This window comes from Charadrius vociferus, unplaced genomic scaffold (genome assembly GCF_000708025.1).
Source record: "Charadrius vociferus isolate BGI_N301 unplaced genomic scaffold, ASM70802v2 scaffold109, whole genome shotgun sequence".
Lineage (NCBI taxonomy): Eukaryota > Metazoa > Chordata > Aves > Charadriiformes > Charadriidae > Charadrius > Charadrius vociferus.
The window spans coordinates 2,591,496-2,614,543 of NW_009650060.1; the positions used below are offsets into that span (position 1 = coordinate 2,591,496).

The 23,048-nt window shown below is 36.4% G+C and overlaps 1 protein-coding gene across 1 annotated transcript in view; it reads left to right on the plus strand.

Moving 5' to 3' along the window:
• Positions 1 to 23,048, plus strand: part of LRP1B (low density lipoprotein receptor-related protein 1B) — a 615,617-nt gene that overhangs the window by 518,067 nt on the left and 74,502 nt on the right. The window contains exons 62-69 of the mRNA XM_009891709.1: positions 1,247 to 1,435; positions 2,234 to 2,382; positions 5,021 to 5,098; positions 5,712 to 5,853; positions 6,677 to 6,793; positions 7,191 to 7,310; positions 10,146 to 10,265; positions 16,977 to 17,093. Of these exons, the coding sequence (XP_009890011.1) occupies positions 1,247 to 1,435; positions 2,234 to 2,382; positions 5,021 to 5,098; positions 5,712 to 5,853; positions 6,677 to 6,793; positions 7,191 to 7,310; positions 10,146 to 10,265; positions 16,977 to 17,093 (1,032 nt within the window). The remainder of the gene's footprint in view (positions 1 to 1,246; positions 1,436 to 2,233; positions 2,383 to 5,020; positions 5,099 to 5,711; positions 5,854 to 6,676; positions 6,794 to 7,190; positions 7,311 to 10,145; positions 10,266 to 16,976; positions 17,094 to 23,048) is intronic.

The following is a 23,048-nucleotide window of genomic DNA, read 5'->3' on the forward strand; positions in this document are numbered from 1 at the left end:
TATCATACTGTTATTTCAGTGTGATGGCTACGGTATATGTAAATACACAAGAAGGGAAAATAAGTTCAGTTCTAAGAAGCAAGGTTTCCTTGACCAGAAGGCAACGTACCCTACGCTAGAGTTCACTATCAGCAAGGCTATTGTATATGAAATTGAATTTGCTTAGTTCTTATTCCATAAACTCAATATCAGTCATCAGTTGTCAATGAACTATGAAATGTTCCAACTGGAATCTGAGATTTGCCAACACTATTACTTAAATAGTAAAAAGATTAAGCTATTTTCATCTAAGAAAACAAGGTAAAGGTGTTAATGATATGCTGGTTAAAAATAGCAGACTCAGCTGCTCTGATCTGTCTTTTCAGCTCTATCAATAATAAGAGTGATTCAGAGACAAAAGATTATAATTTGCAAATTGACCATTGTGGTCAGATATTGTCCTGTGGCATTTATGATTACAGCTGTGTATGTTAAAGCAAAAAAAAAAAAAAAAAAAAAAAAGTGGAGTTCAGTTTATGTTTACCAAGAGTAAATAGTTCAAGATTAAAGATAGTACAGTAGGATAAAGAATGCTTCGAAGATTTTTCTCCCTTTTGTCCTTCCATCCTTTTTAAACTGATGTCAGCTCATAATTTTTTGGTATTGTAATAATGGGGTATTATCAGCACTTTGTTTATTTTTTTTAAATTGCATGGTTGGTTGCACTAGGAATAAGCAATCAGCCCTCTCACTGCTATGTTTATTTTAATACAAACCTTTTTTTTCCTGTCTTGTCAGTATATTTTGCTGACATAAAGTACTATTAATTGTCTTAAAGGGTGTTAAACACAGTGCATCTAGAGATGTATACCTTATGTTTTGGATGTTTTCTATTAACTTTTCTTCCCCTAAGCCAGCAAATGAATATTGGCCTTCTGTAAAGAAGAGGTTATATTATATTAATGTTATGTACTACTTTAAAGCTTAACATATCATTGGTTTAGAACCTGGAGGTGATTTTTGTTAACTGAAATTCTATCATTTCCTTAACACTGATTGGGCCAACTAAATCTAAGCAAGCAGAGCTCGTACCCCATCCATCTCTATTGTAACTGGTAATAAAGAACCCTCTAGGCTTGACATATTGTCATGACAATTATTCTCAAGACATTATATAGCAGTTGTATCTGTCAACCCATGCAGTATGGAATATTTTAACTGGCAGTCTTCCAAGAGTGAACATTAATCTTAGCATCTTTTCTTACAGTCCCTAATCAAGATATTCCAGGGGTGATTGCACTAACATTGTTTGAAGACTATATCTACTGGACAGACGGGAAAACCAAATCACTCAGCCGCGCCCACAAAACCTCTGGATCAGACAGACTATCACTGATTAACTCATGGCATACCATAACAGACATCCAGGTGTATCATTCTTATAGGCAACCTGATGGTAATTATTCTGTCGATGCTTTCTGTACAGCACGTGGATGTATTTCACTTAGTAGGCAGTTGCTGAGTTAATGGAAACTCATTTATCTGCAGTGATTTATTTTTATTTCTGTTCTGTTTCAAATTGTGGAAGCTTTCAAATTAGCATTTTTAAACATAAATCTCTTATTAATGTTGTAAGTATATCTGGTATTAAAGAAATGTGATACATCATGTTCAGTGACGAGATACCAATTTGGGTACTCAAAAATTAACCCAGATACTGACTGAAGCACGGAACTGTTAAGTTACATTACAGTATGAGTTACCGGTTATAAAGATGGGAACAGTGTGTTATGAAAACATTTAACCTTATTATTTGAAAAGTAAGACAGTGTTAATAATACAGAAGAATACTTTTATTTAGGAAGTTGTTGGACTGAGGGAATGTCAGAGAATGTAGGCATTACAACTGTGTCTGATCTCCTGATGTCCCTGTATTTGAATTGTAACTGGATACAATTTGGCACTTGACCTAGATAAGCTAATTTTTTGTCTCATTATAGAAAACCCTAGTGCTTTTTTCTTCCTCTCATTCTTTCCGTATTGGATCTACATCCATAGTAATAATTAATTTTTGCATACAACTGAGAATAGCTTAAAGGCAAAAGGAGAAGGTTGCCTTTTATAGGTTTTTTGATTTGAGATGGTCCATTGTAAAAATAGTATGTGTAATACGTTTTTCTTCCTCTATAAAGCAGATGCCCTCAAGTATGCTGAAATGATAAGCTCTGGTGTTCTTTTCCTATTCTGTCCACAGTGTCTAAACATCTGTGTACACTAAACAATGGTGGTTGCAGTCATTTATGCCTTCTAGCCCCTGGCAAGATGTATACTTGTGCCTGTCCCACTAACTTTTACCTTGCTGCGGATAACAAGACATGCTTATCGAACTGCACGGCCAGCCAGGTAAGTGCATGCCTAGGGAGGGGAGGAGGCGTCGGGGATTATATTTTACTGTGTTTCCACCTGCTTTTAAGTAATGAATGCTGGTGCCTCTGAAATGTGGAAGCATCAGTCAAAGGAGCTGAAGACTAGGTAACTCTCGGTGCATTTAAAGTGTTTCATCTTCAAGGCTATTAGCAAATGTCTTTTTTCCAGAGAGTGCAGAACTTGTTCCCTTTCAAATGCGGATGTTTCTGCCAGTCACTAGAACAAATACAGCTACTAAACCCATAAAAATTGCTTTCAAAAACATTCATATAAAATACGAAACATAAAAATACAAAGTGTATATAACAATGATTTGGGAGTATTCATGCATGAGCAAACTTTACATTAATATAAGAAAACAAGCTCAGTCCAGTTAGCTGGGTAGGTAAACAATAGGGTTACATTTAAACAGTCCAGTAGCTGAAACAAAAATGGTAGAATATGCAATTAATTAACATCCTTGAAATTATGTTCATCATATCTTTTCTGTTTAGATTGTCTGATTGTTATTTCCCATTAAGTGATGAACAAAAAAGAAAGTGTAAACCACTTGTAAAATGAGGAATTTCTTACCTATTTTCCCCCCATATCTAGCTTCTTAAATTTGGTTTGAAAAACAGCATTTTTTCTTTTTTAAAAAATTTTCTTTAAATGGCACTGGAGAGTTATTCTGCCATGAATTTATATGCTAACAGTTGATTGAATGGCTCTATTCCTTTCTAAATAATTCATTGGTAGTCTGAATTACAGGATAACATCACATCTTGGATCCTCCAGGAGTGATATTTTATCACTTGTGGATTCCCTAGTTGGGAGAGCAGGGTTAAATAGAAGAAGCTGCTTCAGATGGACAGTTGCAAGTTGACATTGGTTATTAGTCCTTTTCTTCCAATTTTGAAATCTGTTTACTGCTTGATAATTCGTCAGTCTGATGGCAGAGAACAGTGGCAAAATGTATACTTTGCTACTTAAGATTTTCAGCTGATGCTGTAAAATCATAGCTGTTCCTGTGATGTAAGGGCTCGACAACATGCCCGCTGTTAGCTGTTTCTGGTGAAAAGGACTTGGCTGATAGACTGGTTTTGCTCATCTACCGACTTTCAGCTGTCTTTTGGACTCTCAGCTGTCTTTGGATAGCTAATTGGATGTGAGACATTGTCTAGAACAAAATGCATCAGACTCTAGAACGCCGAAAATGGACATTCCAGGCAGACCCATATGACCCTGCCCCCTGATTTTGCGAAGTGTTTGGCTCCCCGGTTTAGAAAGGAGTGCAAGCATTTTCATGCAGAGCATAACAGCATCTAAGAGTTAGTACCCATGTCCTGGAATGAAATTCATCATGGCATTTGAAGAGCCTGAAGTCCCTTGTGGTGAGCAGAGCAAGGCTGGCACCTTAAAACAATGAAGCAGCAAGAAGGTTAGGCTAGCAAGCAGCAAATAGTAAGAATGAGAATTGTCTGAGTTTCTGTCTGTCTTTTATATTTGGAGGCCTTCTGCTGAGCTACTCTGAGATGCATACCTTTGTGGAACAGGTGAACAGTTTAGAAGAGCTGCCTTTCAGACCCAACCTGCTATAGAGCATGTCCCTCAACGTGCTACAAGAATGATATAGCTCCGGCTCTAGGTCTTACTATATCAATGGCCATGAAACCCTACGTTTTCTTGGCAGAAACAGTGAAACTGAGCTAAGGCACCAAATTTAATATACCTTTTAACTACAGCTTTATTGAATAATCGGTGATTTTAAAAATATGAAGAAATGAAAAAAATATGCCTAGTCACCAAAAATAAAATGACTTCTAAACCTGTTGGTTTTCTTCCTTTCTGTATCTGCATAGACACCGGGTAGGAAACCTGGTTGTAGGAAACACAACATTGCTTAAAAGTTGCTGATAATCTATCCGGATTTTTCTCCTTGGCATTAGTGACATAATCAACTCTGACTTTAGGTTTAGCCCTAGCAGATTGCATCAAGTAATTTCTACTCTTTGTTTTGTTTCACGTTCCTTTTTCAGTCAGAACAAAGGTACGGTGTTGCCTGAGCTTAGAGTAAAGGCACTGTTGAAGTCGTACAAAGGACTTTTTCTTTTTCTTGTACAAATATTTCACCCTTTTGCAAGGTTGGAAGGCCTACCTTCTGTTTTTCTCATTTAATTCAAACAATATAAACAATACTGTATACCAGTACAACACTGCACATTAAGGTCCTTTTATGTAACTGTGAGTGGGTTTGTGTTTATCTGGGAAAATCATATTAAGTCTGCTTCAAGAGCCCACAAAGACTGTTTGAGAATGGAGTGGTTGTTTTGAATAAGATCTGAAAGGACCAAATCACGGAATGCAGCAAAATGCAATGAGTGGTTTATATCAGGGGCGCTGTATGTCAGTGAAACTACAGTGATTTGTATCAGCGGAAGTCTCAGTGCGAAACATGTCCAAAAAAAAAATATTTTAAAAATAAGTTTTACAAAATTAACAGCCAGAGTTGATTAATGGAACAATGACCTAAGCAGTGAATCTAATTTTCCATAAACTGTACTATTTCTGTTTAAAAATAAATAAATAAATATTCATATAAAAGCTTTTCTCCCTTCTTTCCTTCCTTTTACAGTTCCGTTGTAAAACTGACAAATGTATTCCATTTTGGTGGAAATGTGACACTGTCGATGACTGCGGAGATGTTTTGTCAGTAGGCTCCAAATCAAATATAATGCTTTATAGATGTTAGACAGAGGATTTTTTTGAATGCTTTTGTTTCCCGCACTGTTTTATTTTCCTTCGTCTCTGTCAGATTTACAAAGAGTACAGGCTTTTCTTTGCCAGCCTGCAAAAGACTTTCATTAACTCATGTCTACTACGGGTCTTTTAAGGTCTTCAGAAAATCATAAGAGGGTGTGTTTCATGTGTTAAACCTTTACTTGATCCTGGTTACTTTTTTGCTAAAGATTTTTATTTTAAAGCTGTGCTCTGAGATTGCTGATTTTTATACATAAATACAAAATTCTGCCAGATTAATTTGGTTTATTTTTGTATATAATAGAAAAGTGGAATTAAAAACTTATTCACTTATGTTCATTATTTAGTGCAATTTCCTGATAAACAACAATGTTCTCCATGTGATTCTTACAAAGATTCTGTGTGGTTTTCACCGTATGTTTTATATAAATATTTTCATTTTATGGTTTTATAAATATTGTCAAAGGCAAGTTTGGAGAGCTAAATCTCACCCCTCCAGTATGAACAATATTATGCAATGAACATTGTTCGTGTGTCCTGTGTAACTTTGACACGTTGTCCTGAAGGTGGTGCAGATACAGTATATTTCTCGATACTCTCCCATAGTCCAGATAGTAGGTTACTGTAGTATTCTCCGGCTGAATTGTCAGCAACTGGAAGTCAATGATGATGTTGTTTTCAGCATCCCAAAGGATGGTTGCTGTGATGGTAGCTGACTGCAAGTTTACTTACTTGTTAGAAAAATACCTTTCTAGTGTACTGGATGCATAAACAGTAATATCTGTTGATGATGCTATTTTTCAGTCCCAGTCAGTGACTACCTCAATGCTATTATATTATTCTACATAAATCAAAAGATTCTTGCCTTCTTTACTCAAGCTTATACACACAAAATTCTCTGCTATGTGTTCTACAATCTTCCAGTTAAGTAATGGTTCATTTGATATTTTTGTATTGAAATCTCTCACCCGTATTTTTACAATTTTATAATTAGTTCTCTTTTTCTGCTGCGGAGGCCTTTGAAGCCAGCTTTAACTTATGTAATCATTCTACGTAAAATTACATTTTAAGCTACGCTATGTTTATACAAAATATTACTATAGAGGTGCATAATTGCTCATTTGCTCAAATGGCAGTGGCTGTGAAAAGGAACAATGTTAGACCTTTCACGGGAAATAGAATTCGAGTGGGATAGATTAGTTTCTTATATGCAGACTTGAACTCAAGTGCTTATATCCTAAATTGCAAGTTTCTGTTGAGCTAATAGCAAGCATCAACCTGTAGAGGGTTGCACTCTGTATCATTAGTAGAGTAGAACTATAGTTATGCAAATTCAAAATCTCAGACTTTGAAATTAATTTTGCAATAGTGCGTGTACATTTTAGTTACCTAAATCTACTCAGATTGAGACTATAGAGGCAAATACAAAGGTTTGTAAGTTCTTTTGATTAGTTCATAGAGGAAGAACAACACTGTTGATACTTTAACCACTCCTCTGATAGTATTGATAAGCAGTTTTCATTTTTCTCAGCTGAATTCAGATGTCAGCCAGGACGTTTTCAGTGCGGAACTGGACTTTGTGCTCTTCCAGCCTTTATCTGTGATGGAGAGAATGATTGTGGGGACAATTCTGATGAACTGAACTGTGGTAGGTGATTATGTGCATTGTAGACTTCAGAAACATGCTAAACTGATTTAAATCACAGAATCACAGAATGGTCAGGGTTGGAAGGGACCTCTGGACATCATCTAGCCCAACCCCCCCGCCAGAGCAGGGTCACCTACAGCAGTTGCACAGGATGGTGTCCAGGCGGGTTTGGAATGTCTCCAGAGTGGGAGACTCCACCACCTCTCTGGGCAGCCTGTGCCAGTGCTCTGCCACCCTCACAGGAAGGAAGTCCCTCCTCGTGTTAAGATGGAACTTCCTATGTTCAAGCTTGTGCCATGCTTTAAATTTTTTCAAGAAACTCCTTTATATTTTTAAATCTTTTAATCTTTAACTTTTCATCTTTCTAACTTGATATTTTTGTTTTTTTAACTTACAGATACGCACGTGTGTCTGTCAGGGCAGTTCAAGTGCACAAAGAATCAGAAGTGTATTCCAATAAACCTGAGGTGCAATGGGCAGGATGACTGTGGTGATGAAGAAGATGAAAGAGACTGTCGTAAGTTATGTTTAGAGAATATTGCTCTGAGAACTGTAGCTGGTTTTAAACAAGGAACTGAAGTCAAATATGTAAAATACTGTAAATGTCCTCTATGTAAAATAATACACAAAATAGTTAATTCATGTTTGCTGTGCAATGTTTCATATACAAGAGAACAAACTAAAATGTCATTTATTAACTTCATTTTTTTTTAAAAGTCATTGCAAAGAAGAGGGGTGTGCAAACAATTATTTTCAAGCATTTAATTGGGTTTCTGACTTCGGCTGAAACATCCATTTCACTCTTAACCACCTCTACAAAAGACTCATCTTCCCAAGGCTTTCATCTGCCATGCCTTGCAGCAAGACATTCAATGGAAAAAGATATTTTTCTACATCTTCTATTGGAAAAGATGTAGACCCATAGCTCCTTCTACATCCTTTTTTTTTTTGATGGAGTTCTCTGCCTTTTTTATTCTCTTTCCTCTGGGTACCTTTTCATTAATTTGCCTATGTAACTTGATTTCCATTTACTCAGCCTTTAAAACATCATTTTGTAAATTCATTTTCGCTCCGTATTTCTTAGGTATAAGTAGAGAAAATATTTTCAGATTTAGAATGGAAATGTATTGAATAGCTCGTGTCTTTGATCATTTTGTAATTAAGTGATGGTACGCTCTTGAAATACACTCAGTCCTTCACTTAGTTAATTATTAAGATCTACTGCTGATCTAAGGTGCTTGTTCCTATTTTCTGAATTAGCTCTCTCAAGGTTTGCAGATGCTGCATTTCTGGAAAGAACGTGGCCTTTTCCAAGGAAAGGGTTGCTAAGGATACAAAGGCTTTGTTGATGGTCATGTTTAATGGCCGTCTTCCAAACAGTTCAGCAGAGCTGTAGCCTCTGACAGACAGTATGTTGGTTTGCATGTTACGCTTCTTTAAAAATTGATTAAGTGGTGTCAGGTAAACTCCTGTGGAAGATAGCAGAGACTGATTGGTTTTTTTGTTGTTGTAAAGAACTGCACGTGCTATATGGAAGATTCCCAGAACTTTGAGTTATAGCTGACAGAAATGAAATGCAATCAGAGCAGCAGAGTCTGCAGTGCAGCGGTGCTCAGGGACCGTGGGAGGGATAGGGTCGCGATCAGCGGGGATGGAGTTGAAAACTTCCTAGGGATTAATGGGGATAGGACAGTCTGCTGTGACATAATGCAAGCTTTTGCATTGTCTGAAACTCAGCCATCAACCCACCTGCAAAGACACAGTGGGGAGTGGGGGAGGTTAATTATATACATTTTTTATTTCTGTTCTGTTTTACCTAGACTTTATTAGCTTCTCTTCTCTTAGAAATTTAAGTGTGCTAGTTTATATTTTAATAAAACCTTGCTTCTGGCTTCTGAAAACTGTTCATTTGCCTTTGGGGAGATTATAAAAAGGGGAGGTTTTAAGTAGGTCTGCTGCAAAGTTCATATTGACTTGGGCTCCTGTCACAGGACAGATAACAGATGAGATTATCTATTTCATTCTAATTTCACCAGACAGGGATTTTTAAGATACAGACCTTTTTTCAGCTCTACCACTGTTTCATTTTATATTTCAAGTGACCTTGAAAAAGTCACATTTCAAACTTAAGGCTTTCCGTATGTAAAACGGGGGTAATTATGCTGGTCTGCCTTGTAAAGCACTTTGAAATCCCCTGGTGAGGTGTCCTAGCTGAGAATCAGTGTTATTTTTGATAAATATAGTTAGCAGCATAGCCAAGTCTAAATGCTTTGTCATTCCAGCAATGTAAATTTATGTATGGAAGCATGACAATGAAAGAAATAATACAACCACTTTAACAAACCTAAAATTTTTCGTCTTGCCAAACCCAAGAAACGAGAATGATCATATTAAGGATCCGATTGCTTTTCAACAGAACAAAACCTTACAGAGTTCACTGAGTGAAAGTGGGACAAACACTCATGAGGGAAAACATAATCAAAAAATAGGTCATAACGTTTTCCACCTGTGTTCAATGCAGTTTAGAACAATTTGGAGGCTCTTGTACATATGCTTATCTCTAAAGATATCCTTATGTATGTGATCCCTGATAGCTTACCCACAGTCCAGGTATATGTCCTTCATTCATCTTGCCTACATACTCTCAGTTATAAGAGTTTAAGAAATTGTAAGATCTGACATACATGCTTGTGAGGGAGTCGATGTAGAATCACATGAGTGCACTGAGGGTGGTTTTTGTTGTCAAGTGACTGTTTTAAAGGCCTAAACCGCGACAAGCAGTCAAGATTTAACTTAAAGCATCCTGAAAGAATAGGTTGAAGGTTAGCTGCATCTTTATCTTGCTGTAGGATTCATTCAAAAATTCTTCTGCTAAACTGCTAAAATAAAATAATTTTCGAACCTTTCACACTATTTACCCATGGCCCCTTTTCACAGAGAGCACAGAACTTCACCAAAATTGTGCATAATTTTGATTACCTTTTCAATCAAAGTATTGAGAGCTGCCTTAGCCCTTCAAACTAACTGACTTTCAGAATCGATAACTGGGGTTTTAGGAAGTTAGGAAAAAAAAATCTCACTATTTCTCACTAAAGTGGTTTGATTGTATCAATGTTAACTCTATTTGTTGTTAAAAGAATATCACAAGACACTTTGTTTATGAGTTTCATTTAACCTTACTGTTATATGTAAAACAATATATAAAAAGGAGACAAAGTTATAGACAGTATAAACCTGAATGCCATTTTCTTACAGATGTTACGTAAGTGATGCTAGAGATGTCCAGATGCTAATGTTTTGAATATTAGCAGAAATTATTTTTTTTTTAAATTTTGAATCCTTTTATTTAAAGCTGAAAACAGTTGTTCTCCAGACCATTTCCAGTGTAAAACAACAAAACACTGCATTTCTAAACTGTGGGTATGTGATGAAGATCCAGACTGTGCTGATGGATCAGATGAAGCTAACTGTGGTGAGTATAACAGTGGGTTTGAATATATTTCTGTAGCTTGACATTTTGAAAAAAGTAGCAAAAGGAAATAATCATCCCACTTAATATGTCCTCTTTCAATGTACAATAATCCCTATCTGGTATGATAGCTGTATCTGGCTCATACGGTTCTTGTTAAATGGTAATCTTCATATGGGTAGTCTATAAACTTCCTATTATACTACCACCTTATTGGCAGAAGCTGTAAATGAGCATTTCATGTGGAATATGGTGAAATTCTTGATTTTTCTCATAGTATTATCCAGTTTCTGTCAATTTATTCTGCCTACGTTGCTGCTGCTGTAGTTAATAAGTAGGGAAAAATGTAATAATTTGCAAATTGTGTTAGTTAAGACTGGCTGTGCAGAAGGGTCCAGAGCAGATGCCAACTTTCCTTCTCCCTCTGAGCTCCAAGAGGTTATGTGCCCTGACACACCGCTCCACAAACTTTGCATCCACATAGGACTTCTCCAAGAACCCCTGATACTTATGAAACTTCTGTACTTAAATCTGATAGTTTGAGGAGGCAGATCCTCTAGAGAGAAGATCAGGGGTAGAATCGTACCATTACCAAACCAAGCCCTAATTTCTGTTAGATTTTACACAGTATCCAGAACCACAGGGTTCTTCCCCACTGAGGCAGATTTTTCAGAATGTAAGTAGTAGGTTTGAATCCAAGAATTTCCTTCATTGCTTTTTTGAAGATCTGTTGTCAGATCACAACTATAACTGTACAGTTTTTAGCATGTTTCTCACTGGCAGAACAGATAATTATATTTCTGCAGAGACAGTTAAAATTATTTTATTAAGACAATACTCATAGAAAGTTGAAAATATCTAGGCAGTTTTCACATTGGTCTATATGTGATATTGTTGTATACACCTGCTATTCATCATCACTTGGACAAGAAAAGATCATGCTGTTTAGTTGTAGAAGATGTTACCAGTCATTGCTTGCATTGTTGGAAAGTACTGAGTCAGCTCTTTCATAAATGAAAGAAAATAATAAATGCAATATTCCACCTGGGAAATGGATTACAGATAATCAAAGTCAAAATAAGTGGACCGGTATTGTTGGAAAATCATTGGACATGGATGGCAATTCAAAAGCTGCACACACCAAGTACAGAAAAACTTACGGAAATTTCAAGACAGGTCTGTAAAGGAAAAGATGGAAAAATGTTCTGAGATGGAAGAGAACAGGAAAAATACTTGCACAAAACATTCAAAGCTCTGACCCTTCTTCATCTGTGCATCAATAGATGTTTTGATGAAACACATGAGTCTGGAGTTTATGCTACCACTGGGACAACAGAGTGACAAAATTCCAGCTGTAGTCAAGAGCAAAGCACTGACAGACAGGCAAATTTCCATGGATATATTTCAAGCAATTGACACAAGCACATATATGAAAATGTTGGAGCTGGTAAATATGTCTAGGAAATTGAACTCTTCCTCAACACTGAAAATGCCAGACCATCGTTTGAATTGTCAAGAAGGGGAAACTAATTAAATCATACCAAGTGGAGAGAAATTACAGTCCAAAAACATTTGCCTTGGAGAAAAGGTGAATGCAAAGCTTGTAAAAGGAGATGAACCCGTGTCATAGAGACTCTTGATATCCTGTTCTGAGCTATTCTGGAAGTATGCCAGCGTTGCTCACCTTCTGATCCACTTCAAAGGTCTTTTCTCCTGCACTGTCCTCCATCACCTTGATCTCCAACATCCTGTTTCCTTCCAATTCAAACAGCATTCCAAGCTTCCAAACTGTGGGTTAGTCTTTTGAGTAATCCATGCAAGCCCAACTGGTATGGAACAAAGGGTCTTAACATAAGGAATCTAATAATGTCCTCAAGATACAACATTGAAAAGGAAAGAGGGAAAAAAAAAAAAAACCCAAGACTGAACAGGGAAGACTGTATTTATAATAGGTCCTTCACAGTGATTCATCATTTTAGCCAATAGAAAGAATAAAGTCCAAATTACTCAAACAATTAAATAGTATAGAGGTGCAGTGTGTGCAGTCCCAAATCAAATAGTTTTTTTCAGGCACAATATATGCAACTGATTATGCTGGTTCATATCTAAGACAGCACGTGCCTTTTAGTCTGTCTCTGGCAGTAACTGAATGCTGGTATCTAGGGAAAAATATGTGAGCAAAGCTGGGCTGTAATGAAACTTCCCTGGGAAACTCTTTCAGCCTCTAACAATTTGAGAATCGGAGATACTGTGAGTCAAATATGTCTCTGTATGCATTAACCCTCGATGGATTTCAGTCTCCTTTAACCTTTCTAAAGCTTTCACAACAGGCTGTAACAAGGAGTTCCAAAGCTTAATTACTTACCTCCCTGAAAAACCACCTCTGTTTTTATCTTAAATCTGTTAGCTGCATATAATCGTCTTAGTTTTTGTGTTGGAGGAGACAGAACAATTTATCTGTATTCCCAATCTCTGTGCCGCTTGCAGTTACGCACACTCATAGAACAACTAAACCTTGACAAGAACAGGATGGGTCTAATCACATTTTAAAGTTTTCCATCATTTTAGCATTTGAATTATGTTTAAATGACCTTATAGCAGTAGTTTGAACACGGTTTGGTCTTCTGCATTGGTTGGGGTTTTTTTATTGTGGTTGTTTTTTTTAATTTAAAGATTATTATTTTTATGAACAGAATTTGATAGAATTAAATTATAAAGCTGCAAGCCAAGTATAATAAAGATCTGCCTGTGGTGCTAATGCTAACTTGGTAGCATTTATAGTTCATTTCTAAAATGCTTACAGTGCAAAACTTGTATAAAGGATAATCTCTTTTTTGCTTAAGTGCTCCATAGTTGTATATTTTGCATAGTCAACATTTGCTACTGTGTGTTATTGGAGATATTATGTTGAGTAAATTTGTTAGAAGTAATCTGAATGCGTTTAGTCTTCTGTGGTTACTTTCAAACTCAGACAATTGAAGTAGAATTAGGAAATATAGGCTTATTAATGAGTGTATGGTCTTTATCAAATAACAGCAGGTAGAGTAAATTCATGCTTTCTGTCTGGGCAATTAAAAGAAGCCATTAGATTATGGTAATCCCTGCTCACAACTTCAATACCTTACATCACAAAAGGCCTTGTTTGAGTTAGAAGCTGAAGCAAGCTGTGTGTGGTCTTGGAAAGTGATTATAATCTGCTTTAAAGGTTATATGTATTTCAGGTCTTTATTAGCATAATGCGTCAACGGTAGTATGACGGCTTTCTGCTTCCTCACTTTGTTAATATTAATTTTATTTTTAGCCTAGTCAAAGTGGGGAGGGGGTTTCTGGTGATGAAGAATATGTTCCTGGAGATATTTGAAGGATGCATTATATAAACGTCCTTCAACAGGCTAATAATTCCCTGGATCCAGCGTCAGTGACAGCCTGCTGAGCTCCAGAACAGCTAGCTGATCCTCGATCAAAAGCGAATTGCTTGTCGTTTTGGACTTTATCCCTCTCAGGCATGCGCACACAAACACACGAATGCACACACATGAACAGATATGGAATTAAAATCCCCCCAACAGCACTGTAGTGCAACTAGAGGCAAAATAGTGTTTTACTTCATAGCACTTTATATTTAAATCAAAATGCTTTTAGGGTGCATATGTAATATTTTGGGGGTTATTTTGTTTTGTTTTCCATTTAAGCCTTCATCCTCTTTTCTTCATGCTCATTTAGAATTACTTCTGCAATGAAATCCTAGATTGGTGTGCACAAGAGACGAACCCCAACACACCAGCAACTTCCTCGGGCAGTCACAAAATACCTGAAAAGGGCCCATTGCCTGTTACAGTAGACCAATGAATCTCCTATTAATAATTTGAAGACAGAAATATGAAAATTGAGTTCTTACTACTTTGTCTGTATACTATTCCTATCTGAACTTTCACATTATAAGATGGTCTTATTTTAAGAAAAATGGAAAGCAATTTAGCGCTGAAGACAGCAATGACAAAATGTTTGTGGGTCTGTGTGTGGTTTTCGGGGTTCCATGATTCAAAAATTAAGGTCTTGCACTATTTCCTCTGAGTTGAGTAAATCAGTCTTTCTCAAAGATCAGATATTTGTTACGCACCTTCCCCAAATCTTCCTCTGTTATATCTTAGTTCTACTATCCTAGTGTTTTCTTTGGCTCTCATTAATTTGAAGAAGGAAATACAAGACAAGCAAATCTGGTGTGTAAGACATTGTCAAGTTTAAGCTGCTGTGAGAGATCAGAGTCAACCCAAGGAAAAATAAAGATTTCAGATTTGTGAAGAGAAGAAGAGAGCGCCTTCCAAACATAAAAAATATTTTGTATAAAAAAAGAATTAAATATTTCTTTGTGTTCTGTAAAAATAGGGTAAGAAGAGAAAGATCAATATTCAAGTGGTAATCATGAGGTTAGACTACACAATGATAAATTAAAAAAAAAAAAAATACAGCCTTTCTTCACAAGTGTAAAGAGGCAATGCTAGAGAATGGATTTAGCATCCTTGAGAACTAGATAATTCTTTCTGAAGACAAAGAAAATATATATGGCATGCTCTCTTCATCCTAGCAGGTAGCTGAAATGAAGGGATGTCATCTCTGGTTTCTGTGTATCACTGCTTAAATCTTGATATTTCTATTGAATGTGGGAGGATAAATAGAATATAATCTGTCATTAGCCTTTAGGACACATTTTGTGGGCAGGTATGTTACTGGGAGATTCTAGACTTTACTATAAGTATTTTAATAAATATAGGATGGATTTCTGGTTTGAAACTTGATCTTTTGCCAAGCTACAGAAACAAAATACAAGTGTCTTATTTTCAGGGGAAGTGGGGGAGTGGCGATGTTTTATGCTTTGTGATGTTAAATGTTTTTTCAGTGCTTGCCAGTGCAAGTATTTGAAATGTCATAGAATTAGAGAATGATTTGGGTTGGAGGGGACTTTACAGATCATCTAGTTCCAACCCCCCTGCCCTGGGCAGGGACACCTCTCACCAGCCCAGGTTGCTCCAAGCCCCGTCCAACCTGGCCTTGAGCACCTCCAGGGATGGGGCAGCCACAGCTTCTCTGGGCAACCTGCGCCAGTGCCTCACCACCCTCAGTATAAAGAATTTCTTCCTGATATCTAATCTAAATCTACCCTCTTCCAGTTTGAAGCCATTACCCCACGTCGTATCACTACATACCCTTGTAAAAAGGCCCTCCCTATCTGTCCTGTAGGCCCTTTAGGTACTGGAAGGCCATAATAAGGTCTCCCCAAAGCCTTCTCTTCTCCAGGCTGAACAGCCCCAACTCTCTCAGCCTGTCCCCATAGGAGAGGTGCTCCAGCCCTCGGACCATCTTTGTGGCCTTCCTCTGGACCCACTCCAACAGGTCACGATTGAAATGTCGTAGACTGTCATCTTGAGAAACATTGTAGGAAAAAGTATTTTGGGTGAAAACTACTTGGTCACTATATAAGGAACAAATCAAAAGGAATTATTGTAATTACCAAATTTTTGTGTGTACACAACTGAGCTGCAACACCATTTACTTCCACGTTCTTGATATTCAAATGTAGTTTTGATTTATCACTCTAGTTGCAGAATCACACCTAAAATGAAGCACAAAAAGCAGCAGTTTGGGCCGTAGCATCAAATCTAATACCTATAATTTGTGGTCCTTTCCATTTCACAGGCAAAGAAAGCAGGTTGATTTAAGTTAGTGTTTCAATCCTTCTTCATTCTGTCAGTTATTAGAACTCATCGAGGAGTTGTGATAGCAATATGAAGTCTGAACTGACATGCTATGAAGTAGCCTAATGTAAATTTAAGAAATTTCTATTGAAATATCGTCCCAGTGACATGTAATTTTAAATATGTCATTGAGGCTTTTACAAATCAAACTTTCCCTCCCACCCCAAGAAAATGTCACTGATAACTTTTTAATTTACTTCATTTCATTTCAGTCCTTAAAACCTGAAAAAATTACTCAAGAAATGAAAAATTTAAATAAAACACAGGCAACTCCCTCCTGCTGGAGGAGTTCAAGATGTTCCTGCATCTCCAAGAGGCTTTCCCAACAGTGCTGCTGTGTAAACAGGAAAGATCATTGAAAACTTACTGCATGAAGAAAATGAATCTCAGTTTAGCATTATATGTTTTACTTTGTATAAGTAGACATCCAATCTAGGACATCAGAAGGTTAAAAAGTAAATCAAAATACATTTATCTGTCAGATATGATTAGTCTTATGATATGCAAACATAATTTTTGAGAAATTTATATTTTGTACATTTTCAAATAAATATTCTTGTGGTTTACTGTGATCTGGTCTTTTGTAAAGCAGTCTTACAGATAAACTCAAGGAAAAGTCAGTGCAGGTTTTGAGAGTCAGTGCATTGATACCTTCTTTTCAGGCTAATTTGTGAGTACTTCTGAATTTCGTAATTTTTACTTTAAATGACAATGTATACAGTCCATATTTTAATTTTATCATCAACTTTATGAGTGTATCTCTTTTGGTACAGATGAATTAACAGAACCTGAAAGAATGTGGTATGAGAAATAAATTATTTCTGAAAGTAACATTTCAAGTGCTATAATTGCTCCTTCTTAAATGTATCTAGCAATATTGTGATGTCACTGCTTAATAGCAGTCTTTCCCATTTTGACTCTTGGTCTGCAGTGATGTAAATTATATTAATCTTAATTACAGATAAAAAAACTTGTGGGCCTCATGAATTCCAGTGCAAAAACAACAACTGTATTCCAGATCATTGGAGATGTGACAGCCAGAACGACTGTGGTGATAACTCTGATGAAGAAAACTGTAGTAAGTAACTTTTGCCTGAGTATGTGTTATAAGGAGTGGAGTCAATTTAGCAACATGTAAGAGGAAACTTTTCAGTTTTGATAAACTGCACGTGTGTTATACAATGCCATCTGATTCGTTGAAAATCAGTTGACCAGAATTGAAAATGTCTCTTGCTGAAATTCTTCAATTTTATTAATTCTTGTAAGGAGCCATAGTTCTGTATCAGCTATGCGAAAATGCTTGACCTGTGATTTCTCAATAATCCAATTAATTCAAAACAAATATTACAGTTAGTTTAGCTCTGTTGGTAAGTTACATATTATGTTTCTTATCTCTAGATAAGAATCATAAAAACTGCTCACTGATAAAGTGATAAACCTTTGTTTACAATAAAGTGAGTTGAGACTACCGAGACACAGCCAGTGCATCAAACTAAAGGCCAGACTGGTGAACTGTAGTTTGTGTTAGCTTTTTTTCCAATTTCTTTTGCTTGTCAAATGCGTACATCATTTCTAATTGTTGAGTCCCTTTATTCTGCTGTTTAAATTAAGTACAGTAAGCTGACACAGCTGTAAATTTCAAAATCCTGGAAGCATTGGGAAAATATATTATATTGTTCAGCTGTTTGAAATAGATGTATAAAATTCTTTATATGCTGTCAAGCCACTTATAGAATAAAGTATAATGAAACAAATATATATGACATTAGAACTTCAAAAGCATTTGACAATATATATTACATTGCACATTACAATAAGTTGTTCATAGCATACATGAATTTACAAAATGGCTTGTCAGGCAACTATATCAGAAAATGAGTTATTTCTCAAGAATGCAGAATGAATTCATTGAATTGTAGAAATTCAGCTCAAGTGTTTATATTTCTCTATATAGTTTCTTCGCATGCTCACACAGCATCCTGGTGATGTTATCAGAAGTGAAACTGTATCTTAAAAAGTATCACGTATGGGTGTGAAAAATTATTAGTGGTATAATGCAAATAGTTGTGCCTATTATGAATTTGTTCTTTAACTGTATTTGTCTTGCAGTTTATTGTTGTTTAACTATATTTGTCTTACAATATGCAGCGGGAAGCATCCTTCCTAGCTTATTTCTTTACTTTCTTTGGCTTCTTATCTAACGTTTATATAGCTGAATGTAAATCTGTTGTGCTTCTTCAAAAAACTGACGGAGAGTTATCAGAGGAAATTACTTCCCCTCCTATGACTTTGTCAGAAGCAGTCTGATAGGAGCAGCTCACAGAAGAGATGCAGTCATGTTGATGGGAACCTAGGCAAGGACACTAGGGGAGCAGAGTTTACATTGGAGAGAGCAGTACTAATGCTTGCCATAAATAGTCTTAAATGGCAGCTCAATTTTCCAGTTAATATGTTCAAATTTGGAAGAACTTTTTAAAACTTTAAACCTAATTAAGGTTGCCAGCAGTCATTTGGACCCTCCATATCAGGAAGAGGTATTAGGAAGGTTATAGATCCATACTGAGTTAGCACTAAGCAAAGTAGAATGCATTTTTAACTCTTCTGAAAAGTTCCTAGTATCTTTATAAGAGTTCTTAATATCTTTTTTTAAGGGGAAATTAGCTTTTAGAGTTTATTTGGATTTTTTCAAACAAATTAGGACAAAAAATAGTATTTTCTCTTTCAGGGAACTTCAAACGTGGATAATTCCATAGTAATATGATCTTATTCCTGCTCAAAAGAAGGCACTAGCAGTGTTTTATCGAATGTAATCAAAGAAAATACAGTATACTGTAAACATTGAAGCAAAGCAAATGTAATAGTGCTGTAGAAACACATTAATTTAATCAGTGTAGAAATATTGCAGTTGCTAGAGAATCTTCTCAGTGCTGTTTTGTTGCTCTTACAAGGTGTCAAGAGAACAAATTAGTTAATTTTGTCCTGGGATTAGTTTGTATCCCAATGAAATAAGAACTAGCAATTAATTTAATGTTTAAGTGAAAAAGTTTCAAACTACTATATTGAAAGAAACTAAGCCGGAATGTCTCATAATGTCATCTTGAGTAAATTTTGAGCGAACAGTGATGTAAATTCATATTCTTCACGTGCTTAAGGCTCAGTTGGCGTGTTGCAAGTCAGACAATGGCTATTGTCAGTTTTCTAAAGGCAGCTTGGTGTCAAAGCTAGCCAGAAGCAAGGATGCTACTATAGTATGATAAAATCCTGTGTACCAAAGGTTTCTTCTTTTCTGTACTCCTACCAGTCTTATGTCTAGACTACCAAAGAATAAGTGTCGTCTTTGTTTTGGTGAAATACCAAATAAGTAAAGTTACTGAAAATAAATAGGTAAAAGAAATATGCATTTAATGCCACATCAAATATATGGGAAAAAAAACAAAACAAAAAAAACCAACCAACCCACCTATGACCACTTGTCTTGTTTTTGCAGGCGTTCATTCTGCAGAATGGGCCGTGTTACTTTTTTTAGCAGTATTGTCATAATGAATGATAAGGAAGTGTGGTTTTGGTTTTTCCTCGTCTTCCATTTTGGCACGTGTACTGGTTTTGGCTGGGATAGATTTAGTTTGCTTCATAGTAGCTTCTGTGGTGCTGTGTTTTGGATTTGTGACGAAAACAGTGTTGGTGACATGCTGATGTTTTAGTTGTTGCTGAACAGTGCTTGCACGGAGTCAGGGCTTCTTCTGTTCCTCATGCTGCCCCACCAGCGAGCAGGCTGGGGGTGAACAAGAAGTCAGACAGCTGACCCCAACTGACCAAAGGGATATCCCATACCATATGACATCACGCTTGGCAATAAAAGGCTGAGGAAATGAAGGAGGAAGGGGGAATGTTCAGAGTTATGGCATTTTGTTTTCCCAAGACGGTTACACATGATGAAGCCCTTCTTTCACAGAATGGTCAGGGTTGGAAGGGACCTCTGGAGATCATCCAGTCCAATCCCCCCTGCCAGAGCAGGGTCACCTATAGTAGTTGCGCAGGACGGCGTCCAGGCGGGTTTGGAATGTCTCCAGTGTGGGAGACTCCCCCACCTGTGGCAGTGCTCTGGTGCCCTCAAAGTAAAGAAGTTCTTCCTCATGTTGGAACTTCTTATGTTCAAATTCTTTCCTGGAAGCAGCTTGTCCTGGTTTGATGGATACCAGCCTCCGATGGAAAGCGGTGAATAAATTATTGTTTTGCTTTGCTTGTGCACGCAGCTTTTGCATTACGTATCAAACTGTCTTTATCTCAACCCACAAGTTTTTGAACTTTTACCCTTCTGAGTGGCTGTGTGTGGCTCAGCTGCCCTCTAGGGTTAACCCACAACGTCATGATAATACTGTTTCACTGATGTTATGTGGATGCATCATACTGGATACTCTGGCTTGGCTTATTGAAAGGTTTCTACTCCAACACAACCGTCTAGTAGCAGATGAGATGAATAGTCATTCATCACAAGAAGGTGTGGGTTAAATAATTCCTCTAAATCTTTGTGATCTACTGCCAAATGCCAGGATGAATCAAGAGGTCAATGTATGCTTCTCATTCATTTTGGTTGAATGTTTGAATACATGTTTGTATTGCTGTTGTTTGTTTTTCTATGTACAAGTTCCACCTTTTCTAATATACAAATTAGTTTCTCTACAAGTTGGCTTTGTAACAGCTGTTACAAGACATAGAATTCTCACAAGGAGCAAACATATTTAATCTGTATGAATACAGGTAAAAGACTATAAGTTTGAACTCCATATCCTATTTTGAGAAAAAAACTTGTGTTTTTTCCCTCTGACTTGTATATAAGTAATCAGTCTCTTAAAAAAGTATTTTCAATTCGTGATAACTAAATGCAAAGTTGAACCCCAAATATGACAATCTTAAACGTTTTTCATGACATCCTTTTCTTGCTACCATTTAAGTTGATAACAAATGTCTGTTGGCTCTACAGATTATTTTCAGTCTTAAGATGACCTAGTTTTTCACATTTTTATGTGGTGCGTTTCAAATAAATTTCTTTCTAATAATTCAAAAATGCTTTTCCTGTGAAGGAGTTTCAGTGTTTTTGTAAAGCAGAAGTTGAAAGATGCTGTCCTTCATTGGTTATACAGAAGTCTATTAATACTTATTCCTTTCACTAACAGTCAGAGCACCGATGGGAAAGTACTCTTCCATGTTCATATGTAAATCAGAGATGTATTCCAGCAGCAGAAAAAATATTTCTTGCAAACAGAGAAGTGAGAAGTTAGCTTATTGTGTATATTTTTCCAGAATCAAATCTCTGTTTATAAATAATTCATGAGCAGTATAGAAAATATATTTGCTTATATTTTGCAAATCAATATAGAAGCATGACAAATGTTTATTTGCATGTGAATTACTTTTTCCACAAATTATTTCCTTTACATATTTTACCCTATCTTGAACGTCCTCTTCCTGGCCTGTTGACAACAAAAGGAATCAAATGTCACTGATTTACTAACATCTATACAATGAGCTTTTGCTATGAAAAAAGTTAGAAGTAGTATATGTATAATCTAAGAATCCATATAAATGCTAACTTTTGATTTGCTTAAATATAGCATTGCTGGAGAACTGATGCAATTGCTGTAGATCTACTTTTATTATGACTTTCCTGCAACTTCAAAATGAGAAGTTTGGCCTTCCTGAAAAATGAAATTTCTCTTAAAAACTTTCAAACAGGGTCATTTTGACTTTTTTTATGAAGTGGGAAAAAGAAAAAAAAGGTATCTGAAAGGGTTATTAAAACTATTCCTTTCTTGATTATTTTTTTTTTTTATAAATCCAGAAAAAAAACCTAAGTTCAACTTTATCTTAGATCTGTGCCACTCACATCTTTTATATTCTCATGCTGGTATTTACAAAATTCTTCTCAATTGGAAGTCATATATTTTGTGTTTGCCTTCCTTGATCTCTATGGTATGTTTTTCAAAAGAATTCGTGCCTCCACCTTCCATAACTAGCTAAAGGACCCTTTAGCATTGCCCAACCCATTACTGTCCATTGCTACTGTCAGCTCTCACTCTCCTCGTTCTTTTTTACCCTCCCTCCATTGATTTAGTCACTCTCATTTACCATTTGCCTGAACTGTTTTCCCATCTCTCTGTTGAGAAGGTCTTACTAATTAATCCTTATTCTTGGTTTTACATTATTTACATAATGCAATGTTTACTGTGATGGAAATAATCCCACAAATAATCCTTGTTTGCTTTTGCAGTCCTGCTTTCCCAAAGCTCTCTGACTGGCAAAGTCTAAATTGCATGTAGAGACTTGCTTAAATTCTCCTCAACCCTTACTACTTATCTACCTTTGTCCAAAGCCCAGACATGAAGTTCATTTTTTCCAATGTCTTTTGTAATGGTCCTCGTTTTCAGGAGGAAAGCACACAGTATTCTGCTGGGGGAATCTTCCACACTGGTCCCCTTGCCAGGGTTTTAGTGGCAGTAGCAGCAGCGAAAACGCAGAGCTGTGCAGACAGTGAAGTCAAGAGGCTGAAACAGCCAATCTCACCTTCTCGGGATTACTGCGTCTCTCCCTGCAGTCTGCTTCTCCCGTTTGCTTTGCCTGTACCTTGAATTAAGTTTATGTCTACTCTTCCCCTTCAATAATGACTTCAGACTTCCCTGTCTTTTGTTTCTTCCCAGGGAGCAGAACAACATACCCATTTATCACAAAATATCCCACTTACCTTCCAACCTTTACTGTTTCCTATCTATCTGTAAGCTCCTTAGATTCTTTTAATCTAACATCTCCCTTCTGTCTCCCTGAAATGTCTTGAAAATTCCATCCTTATTCTTACCATTCTTTTTCCTTTTCTGTGTTTTGTAACGAATTGACAGTAGTGGTTATTTATTAAAGTATACTGTCCGTTGGCTTTTGCAACTGGCTGTATTCTCATTCTGTTTATATCTCTCCAACGATTTTGTCAGTATTTAAATCAGTGGATTATTGTTATGCTTCCTCCCATACTTAATTTCTGGAA